This window comes from Muntiacus reevesi, chromosome 2, assembly GCF_963930625.1.
Source record: "Muntiacus reevesi chromosome 2, mMunRee1.1, whole genome shotgun sequence".
NCBI lineage: Eukaryota > Metazoa > Chordata > Mammalia > Artiodactyla > Cervidae > Muntiacus > Muntiacus reevesi.
Window position 1 is genome coordinate 264,265,862 of NC_089250.1, and position 10,565 is coordinate 264,276,426.

The 10,565-nt window shown below is 40.2% G+C and overlaps 1 protein-coding gene across 1 annotated transcript in view; it reads left to right on the forward strand.

Moving 5' to 3' along the window:
- Positions 1–9,692, forward strand: part of ZNF233 (zinc finger protein 233) — a 17,133-nt gene extending 7,441 nt beyond the window's left edge. The window contains 9 exon segments of the mRNA XM_065926273.1: positions 4,690–4,814; positions 5,621–5,713; positions 7,428–7,533; positions 7,535–7,750; positions 7,752–7,832; positions 7,834–8,128; positions 8,130–8,503; positions 8,505–8,612; positions 8,614–9,692. Of these exon segments, the coding sequence (XP_065782345.1) occupies positions 4,690–4,814; positions 5,621–5,713; positions 7,428–7,533; positions 7,535–7,750; positions 7,752–7,832; positions 7,834–8,128; positions 8,130–8,503; positions 8,505–8,612; positions 8,614–9,127 (1,912 nt within the window). The 3' untranslated portion in view covers positions 9,128–9,692.
- Positions 9,693–10,565: the final 873 nt, after the last annotated feature.

Below are 10,565 nucleotides of genomic sequence, written 5' to 3' on the forward strand. Positions count from 1 at the left end.
GAACCAGATGCTGATATCAATGAAATATCATTACAAGATCAGAAACTATTAAGTGACACAACCAATCAGAACTGCGTACTTGTCAGAAATAAGGGTGAATTTCTTAAGACAGAGCGTTGAACAGTCTCTGAAATTTGGATGTTATCAAAAGACTCCTTTATTGGAATGAAAGCAAAACAAAACACACTTCTAGCATTCAGGATATTATGAGGGTTTCAGGAGCCCTGTGTCAGGAACTGAGGGCAGAAAAACCAGTATCTTACGTCACAGGAGTAGTACCACGGTTGACCTGGGACCTTTTGGCCCCAGAGTCTGCTCTCATAGCCAGTACATCCCACTACCTTTCATTTCTTCCAATACCCAGGATGTGAATGATGGCCCTGAACCCCGGGAGCCCCAAGGGACTCTTGTATGAGCTCTGCTGCTTAGACTTGAGCAGACTGTTCACTGCCCAAGGGCCAGAGGGGCTGGTGAATCACACAAAGCAGTCACTTGGGCTTGGACCTATGTCTCAAGGCTTCTGTCTCCTTTGCTACTGTGTCTTCCCAGGACTCTTGACTTTCCCCAGAAGGGGTGGCAGATCATGACCAAGTTCCAGGTGAGTTGAGTTTTCTCTCTTAAAATTACATCTCTTTCCTCAAAGATTCTCTTTTCTTAAAGATTAGGCACATTTTTAAAAATTGAAGTATAATTGATTTACGGTGTAAATTTTCACTATACAGCAGAGGGATTGTGTTATGCATATAAACACATTCTTGTTCAAATTCTTTTCCATTATGGTTTATCACAGGGTATTGAATATAGTTCTCTGTGCTATCCAGTAGGACCGTGTTGTTTATCCATCTTATGTATAGTAGTTTGCATCTGCTAGTTCCAAACTCTCAGTGCATCCCTCTTCCACCTGGCTCCCCTTTGACAATCACAAGTCTTTTCTCTATTATCATGTTTTGTTTTTTTCTCTCTCTCTCTTTTTTTCTTCTCTTCTGTTATCTTTTTTCTCTCCCTTGGGAAGGATAAAGGAAGAAAACATTCCTTGTATGCCAGGTGCTTGCTTTTTTATGGTTATATTTTTTCTTTTGCTTTTAGTTATTTTTTTTTTATTTTGTGTTCTTTATTTCACAAATAATAGTACAGAAACTCAGATATCAAAAAATTTGAAAAACTTACTACACTGCTTGTAAGTCAGCTACACTTTATTTACTTAGAATCATAGTCTAGGTACAGTTTTCAATTTTATATTTTCACTTAATATTATCAATTGAGTTTTTCATGGCAAATAAATGAGGAAACAGTGGAAACAGTGGCTGACTTTATTTTTCTGGGCTCCAAAATCACTGCAGATGGTGATTGCAGCCATGAAATTAAAAGACGCTTACTCCTTGGAAGGAAAGTTATGACCAACCTAGACAGCATATTAAAAAGCAGAGACATTACTTTGCCAACAAAGGTCCATCTAGTCAAGACTATGGTTTTTTCATCCACATGGGTGGATGTGAGAGTTGGACTATAAAGAAAGCTGAGCACAGAAGAATTGATGCTTTTTAACTGTGGTATTGGAGAAGACTCTTGAGAGTCCCTTGGACTGCAAGGAGATCCAACCAGTCCATCCTACAGGAGATCAGTCCTGGGTGTTCATTGGAAGGACAGATGTTGAAGCTGAAACTCCAATACTTTGGCCACCTCATGGGAAGAGTTGACTCATTGGAAAAGACCCTGATGCCGGGAAAGATTGGGGGCAGGAGAAGAAGGGCACGACAGAGGATGAGATGGTTGGATGGCATCACTGACTCAATGGACATGGGTTTGGGTGGACTCGGGGAGTTGGTGATGGACAGGGAGGCCTGGCGTGCTGTAATTTATGGGGTCACAAAGAGTCGGACATGACTGAGTGACTGAACTGAACTGAACTGATGATTCAGCATTCTTTTATTTATTACCTCAGAAGGGTTTCTGTGTTTTGTTTAACCATTCAGAAGTCACAGTTAAGCCTACAGACTGTTGTACCTCTGAATAAATTTGGTTTTGATTCATAACACTTTTTCATAGGGCTTTTAAAAATAGAATATAATTTACTTACAAAAACTACACAGATCTTAAGTGTTGGGTCAATGACAATTGTATATCCTGTTTTCAAATTTGTGTAATTGCATTAGCCCACTATCTAAAACAGAAATAAAAACTTTTACATTACCCCCAAAATTCTCTCATGTCTCTTTCAAGTCAGTTTCTTTGACCTGGGAAGCATCTCCTGTTCTGGTCTGTCATCATATGATTAGATTTGTTTGTTTTCAAATTAAACATAATTAACAAAATCATACTGTATGTACTCTTGTAGTTTTTTGACCCTGAATAATGTTTTTGAGATTCAACTGTGTTGTTGCAGGTGTCACTAATCCATTCCTTTTTATCATATTCCATTTTATGAATAGATCACAGTTTGTCCTTTTAAGAGATATTTGAGTTGTTTGTAGCTTTAATGTATTTATTTTTAAATTTTCATAATTTATTTGTACATTATTTACTTCATTAATTAATTTATCTTTTGGCCATAGTTTGTGGCATATGGGATCTTAATTCCCTGACCAGGGATTGAACCCAAGCCTCCTGCCAAGGGAGCATGGAGTTTTAACTACTGGACTGCCAGGGAAGTCCCTATTTGTAGCTTTTCATTGTTTTATTCTCATGATCATGCCTCACAGACCTTCTTAGGGATGTGTTTTCATATCTCTTGGGTAAACATTTAGAAATGGAATGATGGGATTTGTAGGGTAAGTGAATATAAACTCTTTTCCAAAATGCTTGTACCATTTGACAACACATCAGGGGTGCATGAAATTTTCAGCGTGCCCTTCTTCTTTTCTGTCATTTGGTATTATGGATCTTGTTTCTTTAAGCCATTCTAGTGAAATGACAGGCTTCCCTTGTGGCTCAGCTGGAGAAGAATCTGCCTGCAATGTGAGAGACCTGGGTTTGATCCCTGGGTTGGGAAAATCCCCTGGAGAAGGGAAGGGTTACCCACTCCAGTATTCTGGCTTGGAGAATTCCATGGACAGTACAGTGCATGGAGTCACAAAGAGTCGGATGAAAGTGAAGAAGAACTAAAGAGCCTCTTGATGAATGTGAAAGAGGACAGTGAAAAAGTTGGCCTAAAACTCAACATTCAGAAAACTAAGATCATGGCATCCAGTCCCATCACTTCATGGCAAATAGATGGGGAAACAGTGGAAACAGTGACAGACTTTATTTTCTTGGGCTCCAAAATCACTGCAGATGGTGACTGCAGCCATGAAATTAAAAGACGCTTGCTCCTTGGAAGAAAAGCTATGACCAACCTAAACAGCATATTAAAAAGCAGAGACATTACTTTACCAACAAATGTCCATCTAGTCAAAGCTATGATTGTGAGAGTTGGTACAGATGTGAGAGTTGGACTATAAACAAAGCTAAGCACCAAAGAATTGATGCTTTTTAACTGTGGTGTTGGAGAAGACTCTTGAGAGTCCCTTGTACTCCAAGGAGAGCCAACCTGTCAATCCTAAAGGAAATCAGTCCTGAATATTCATTGGAAGGATTGATGCTGAAGCTGAAACTCCCATACTTTGGCCACCTGATGCGAAAAATCAACTCATTGGAAAAGACCCTGATAGTTGGAAAGATTGAAGGTGGGAGGAGAAGGGGATGACAGAGGATGAGATGGTTGGATGACATCACCAACGCAACAGATAGGAGTTTGAGTAAGGTCCGGGAGTTGGTGATGGACAGGGAAGCCTGGCGTGCTGAAGTTCATGGGGTCACAAAGAGTTGGACAGGACTGAGTGACTGAACTGAACTGAATGAAATGACATCTCACCATGACTGTGATTTCTTTTTCCCTCATGATGTTGAATACTTTTTCGTGGGTTTTCTCCACTGTCATATCTCTTATGAAAAACTTGCTGAAGTTGTTTGCCCATTTAAAAACTTGGCTTCTACTTTTTATTATTAAGGAGTTCTTTATATTTTCTGAGTTCAAGTTATAGATACATTTTGGGAGTAATTTTTTCCGTTCTGTGGTTTGTCTATTTGCTTTGTTAATTGTGTCTTTTTATATCATTTTGTGGTGAAATTTACATATACTTTACATATAATAAATGTATTTGATCAATTCTGATAAACATACCCATGGGACCACTGCCTCAATCTAGATGTAGACCATTTTCATCACCAAAAAGTTTCCCTCATCCCTAGTTAATCCCTATCCCACATGCCTGACTATAGGCAGCAACTAACTTACTTTATGTCACTACAGACTAGATTCATCATTTCTTGAGTTTCATGTTAACAGAATTACACAGTATGTGCTCTTTTTGTGTCTGGCATCATTTGTTCATTTTGAACACAGATCAATAGTTTGCTCCTTTTTATTGCTTAATTGTATTTCATTGCCTGGATATACCATAATTGGGTTATTCATCCACCTCCTGATGTGCATTTTTTATTGTGATAAAATATACATAGCATAGAATTTACCATTTGAACCATTTTTAAATGTGTGGTTCAGTACTTTTAAGTACATTTACACTGTTGAACACATCTCCAGAACTTTTTTGTTCTTCTCAAAGTGAAATTCCATACCCATTAAACAGTGACTTCCTACCCCCTACCCTCTACTGATCATAAGATTGAGGCTACATGTGTTTGGTGTTGTAGGAGGCAGTCCTTCAAGGACATGGCTGTAACCTTCACCAAGGAGGCGCTGGGACTGCTAGACTTGGCTCAGAGGAAGCTGTACCATGAAGTGATGCTGGAGAACTTCTGGAACTTGGTCTCCATGGGTGAGGTCTCAGGGACTCAGTGTCAACCCACAGGAGTGCCTTGGTGTCAACATGTTTAAGAGTTTGGGGCTCTTGAAATGCTTCCTTGCATGTTGGGGGCCTGAATTTCCTCCTCTTCATGGGACATCTTATTTATTCCTTGTCTGTTTTCTCAAATCACAGTTGTAACATCTTGGTGTGGTTTAAAGTCAGTTAGTGAGTTGTATCATTATTGCATTTAATGAAATAGGACGGAAGTAGCATAGCTTGTCAGAAACTGCATATAGTGCAACAGAAACTGTGAGTAAAAAACAGGAAAGGAAACATGATAAAAGCAGTTAATCAAGGACTTCCCTGGTGGTCCAGTGGGTAAGAGACTCCATACTTCCAGTGCAGGGGGCACAGGTTCAAGCCCTGGTCAGGGAACTAAGTAAGATCCCACGTGCTGCAGGACATAGCCAAAAAAAAAAAAAAAAAAAAAAGAACAAAGATAACTGGCAGTTGAAATAAGCTAATCTATTTAATCATGTGAAGTAAAATTTCTGTACAATATGAAAATAAAAACACATAAATGTTGAGATCTACAAAGCTGTAAAAGTAGAATCCTTATTTTTTTTTAAAGTAGATAATGGTTAGGATTCAGTCACTTGTTTCAGTGATGTGCATCCATTTATTTGCGTGCCTGATCACAACAGAAGAGGTATTTATTACAACAGATCATGATCAGAATTTGGAAAAATACTGCTCAGAGTGCATGAAGATTGTAGTATTGGAATTAAAAATTTTGTTTTTATTCACCTTACACATGTATGGTTACTTTTTCACAGGATATCAACCCTTCACATTAGATATACTCCAGTTGGGGAGAGAAGAGCAGCTTTGGGTGATGGAGCCAGAAACCCGAGGAGATGAGTGTTCAGGTGAGAACCATGGAGGTCTGAGCCCTTGCAGCTCACAGAGAATGGTGCTAAGTGGATCTCACTGTCCCCTCCTCCTGCAGACAGCTCGCGAGTAGAGAATAAACCGGTGTGATGAAAGGATTATTTCAGAACACAGTTCATCTTCTGATGACTGTCTAATTTAAGTTTAGTTTCTATGTACTTAATTAGTCATCTGTTGCTGTATGACAACGTATTCTTAAATTTCTCAGCTTAAAACTATAGACATCACAGTTTCTGTGCATCAGGATTCTGGGGGCAGCCTCACAGGATGGTTCTGGCTCACGATCTCATAAGATCTCAAGTCTGCCAGAGCTGCGGTCCTCTGAAGGCTTGATGGCCTGAAGGATGCTTCCAAGATGGGGTCATTCACAGAGTTGTTGGCAGGAGGCCTCAGTTCTACCCTGGCTTGACAGGAGAGGAGGCCTTAGTTCATTGGCAAACAGCCCTCTCCCTGAATGTTCTCAAAACATGGCAGCTAGTTTTCCCAAGGTGCTTGCACCCAAGGGATTAGAAGGCAGAAACTACAGTGTCTTTTATGGGATAATCTTGGGAGTGATGTACCAGCACTTCTGCCATATCCTATTGGCTTTGCAGACCAATCCTGATATGTTGTGGAGGGGACTTCAATAGGGTGTTCATATCAGGAAGCAGGGATCATCAGGGGCTGTCTTATGTGCTGGCTACCACAGCACCTATTGGTTATTTGCTGATTCATATCTACAAAACCTGGAAGATAATATTAGCCATTCAGGCTTATCAGAAAATCCAGCCAAATTTAACAGCAGTAATTATCATAGGATTTTTTACTGCCATAGGATGTGTCAGCTAAGGGAATAAGTTTTCTGGTTTTTTTTCCTAATTACAATATTCATTAGTTGAATATTATATATTCAGACATCATTAAAATAAAGAAAAACTCTCTCAAATCTAGCTTATGTATTGTGCTTGTGCTCAGCCATCTCCAACTCTTTGTGACCCCATGGATGTAGCCCTCTGAGCTCCTCTGCCCATGGGATTTCCCAGGCAAGAGTACTGGAGTGGGTTGCCATTTCCTACTCCAGGGGATTTTCCCAACCCAGGGATCAAACTCACATCTCTTGCATCTCCTACACTGGCAGGAGGATTCATTACCACTGTGCCACCTGAGAAGCCCAGCTTATATATTAATATGTGCATTTAGTGGCTAAATTAAGGAAAATAAAGTTATCATCTCATGGGTTCATTATCAGGACAGAGGAGATGTCTCCCACTGCAAATATATTCTTTTCACTTTTGCTGAGAACGTCCCATGCTCTGTAGCACTGTGTTTCTCATTTTGACCTCATGCATAAGTCTCCTCATGCATATTAGTTCCTTTTTTAGAATTTAACTTTATTCATTCATTTATTTATTTTTTAGGCCATGCCATGCAGCATGTGAGATCATCTTAGTTCCCCAACCAAGGGATTGAACTGATACCCACTGCATGGGGAATGCAGAGTTTTAACCACTGAACCACCAGGGAAGTCCCATCAGTATACTACTTCTAAACGAGTCTCATTATTACCTCTTTGTTCCATAGGCATGATAAAATTAAGAATCCAGCTGAATGATCCACTGGTTGAATAGGATCTCCCAATACAGTCAACCTGTGAAATATCTTATATCCCTGAACTTGTCCTCAGTTTCATCTCTGAATTTTTTATCCTTCTAGGACACAGGAATCAAAATGAAATAGAGACTCTTCAAGAAGTAGGACTAAGACACATTTTGCATGAAGGCCTTATGTGTGGGCAGATATGGGAACAAACACAAATAAATTAACCAGGACTCAATAATAGGTCTCCAAGGCAAGAAGTCCAAATTGCTAAAACAAGTTGATTCCTCCTGTTGGGTGCGGGCAGGAGAATCTGCTGAGGTTGCTGAAGATGAGAACTGTGTGGGAAAGCTTCAAGGGTAGAGTTCTAATAGTGTCAGCAATCAAGAACTTCAAATTCAGACCTCCTGAGATATCTGAAGGAAAACGGATCTGAGAGAGTCAGAATTATCAGAGTAGGTATCAGCAAATTGAGATAAAAAATAAACTGTGGCCATGTGATCATTGCATCATGAGAATGATCTCATCACCATGGTGATCAGGAAGTACACAAAAGCAAGATGGCATTTGGCAACAATAATTGTGGAAAAGACTTTGTGAGGAACACAGCCCAGCATAGCATCATCCACTCAGAAGGTCAGATCTCTGGTGAGAATGGAAAAGGCATCAACCTTGGCTCTGATCTTGAACTTCAGCAGCAGCTGCAAGTAGGAGAGGAACCCCATATGTGTAGTGAGTATGGGAAGGGCTTGGATCAGAGCTCACATATGCAAACCCACCAGAGAGCCAACCCAGGGGAGAAACCTTACAGATGTCTAGGTGTGTGCTGACTGCTTCAATCAGAACTCCTCCTTTCCTGCTGACGAGCCCATTCACCCCAGGGTGGCTCTGTATAGATGTGGCAGGTATAGGAAGGGCTTCAGTCATGTCTTAGACCTCAACAGTTGCTGTGTGGACAACACTGAAGAGAAATCTTGGAAATGTGAACTGTGTGGTAAAGGCTCCAATAAGATATCACAACTTCAAGCCCATCAAACAGCCTACCCTGAAGACAAAACATCCAAATGGAACACATGTGACAGGATGTTCAGCCAGCATTCTGGTCCTCTTTAGAAAGTTCACACTGGAGAGAAGCCATATAAATGTGAGGTATGTGGGAAAGACTTCAGTAAGGCCTCATACCTTCAAGTCCATCAGAATCCATACCAAGGAGAAGCCCTACAAATGTGATGTGTGTGATAAGAACTTCAGCTGGAATTTCCATCTTCAGGCCCATCAGAGAGTCCACACAGGAGAGAAACCCTAAAATGTGATATTGTGGCAAGGACTTCAGTCAGATTTCCCATCTTCAGGCCCATCAGAGAGTCCACATAAGGGAGAAACCCTACAGATGTCATACGTGTGGGAAAGGCTTCAGTCAGAGCTCACATATTCAAGACCACCAGTGGGCCCACACCCGAGAGAAACCCTACATGTGCGATGTGTGTGGGAATGGTTTCAGTTGGAACTCGAATCTTCAAGCCCATCAGAGAGTCCATACAGGGGAGAAACACTACAAATGTGAAGAATGTGGGAAAGGCTTCATCTGGAACTGATGCCTTCACATTCATCTGAGTATCCACACAGGAGAGAAACCCTGTAAGTGCAGCATGTGTGGGAAGAGCTTCAGTCAGAACTCTCATCTTCATTGGAGGGTCCATACAGGAGAGAAACCCTACAAATGTTTTGACTGTGGTAAGGGCTTTAGCAAGAGTTCTTGTCTTCAGGTTCATCAGAGAGTCCATAGTAGTGATCAGTCCAATACACATGACAAGTGATGAAAATTTCTTCAGAACTGAGATGTGACATTTTCATCAGAAAACCCGCACAGCAGGGGCTAATTATAAAATGTTGTATTTTAAGAATTCAAGAGGGAGCTGTATTTTTTACAGTCATCTGAATTCCAATGAGGAGACCTACTTGTTGTATGAGTATGGCTAGTGTGTCCAGCAGAGACCAAAATGTCACAATTTTCAAGAAAATATACAGCAGAGAAAGCCTGTAAGGATGGTGCAGTGGGTTTCAATCAGAACTTTCACATTCAATAGAATCTACACAGAGGAGGCTTTACAATTAGAAGTGCTCTTAGGACTTTAGCAAAAGTATAATAATGGACACAACAAAAATTCATGTCCACTAGAATGTAGGTTTCATAGGGGCAGGAAATCTGTTTGCTGCCACACAGTCATGACCTGGCATCAGTGCCAAACATAGCAGGTGCCCTGGAATTTGTATCACTCGAAGGATAGGAAAACCTACTACGAATAGGACAAACATTTGAAAATTTTAGTGCACTCAATCCCAGTTAATCATAATAAATTGTACTAGGAAAAAGATTCTTAGAAGAGGCCTTAAAGATTAATTCAAAGAAATGATCATTTAATAAAGATACATAAAATCATGCAATCTGCAATTTGAATGTTAGATTTTTTTCCATTGCATTCTGTCCTGCTTAGCTTCACTTTACAGGCAGAAAAGGACCCAAGTTTTTATCTTACCAGTTAAGACTTTGTCCGGACAGTGTACCATCAGTCATATGTGGTGTAAATTTCATTATTTTTCTTTTATTGGGCCCTTGGTGACAGGACCAGGCTGAATGAAACAGAGAAAGTAGGTTTTCTTTCCATAAAATTTTGTGGCAAAGAGTGTACAAAAGGGGGAAACATATTTTGTTTGTTTGTTTACAAAAGGGGGAAACATTAAAATGTGCATTCTGGATGCTGCACTAAGCTATTAAGGCACAGTGTTTTGAACACCACTCTGCTTCTCAGATGCTTTCAAGTTTCCTTGGTTGAATGGTTTACTCAGGTGTACATTAACTGGAGGCTTTCCACCACTGTTTTATTGAAGTATAGTTAATTTACAATGTTGTATTACTCTCAAGTGTTCAGCAAATTGATTCATGTATATATTGGTATATTCTTTTTCAGATTCTTTCCCCCTATAGGTTATTACAAAATAGTGAGTAGAGTTCCCTGTGCTATACAGTAGAACCTTGTTGTTCTCACAGTTTCTTCTGGGCCTTACCTTCCAGGACACTGGATACTTAAGTTCTATGCTATCGCAAGTTTCATGTTACCAAAGAAATCCAGGGCCACCACTAGACCCTGTGGTGGGCTGCTCAGAACTCCTGGTGGTTTATAACCATTAGGATGTTCTCAATTGCAAGAAACAGGAAACTCAACCCAAACTAGCTGAGAGAATAAGGGAGATTAT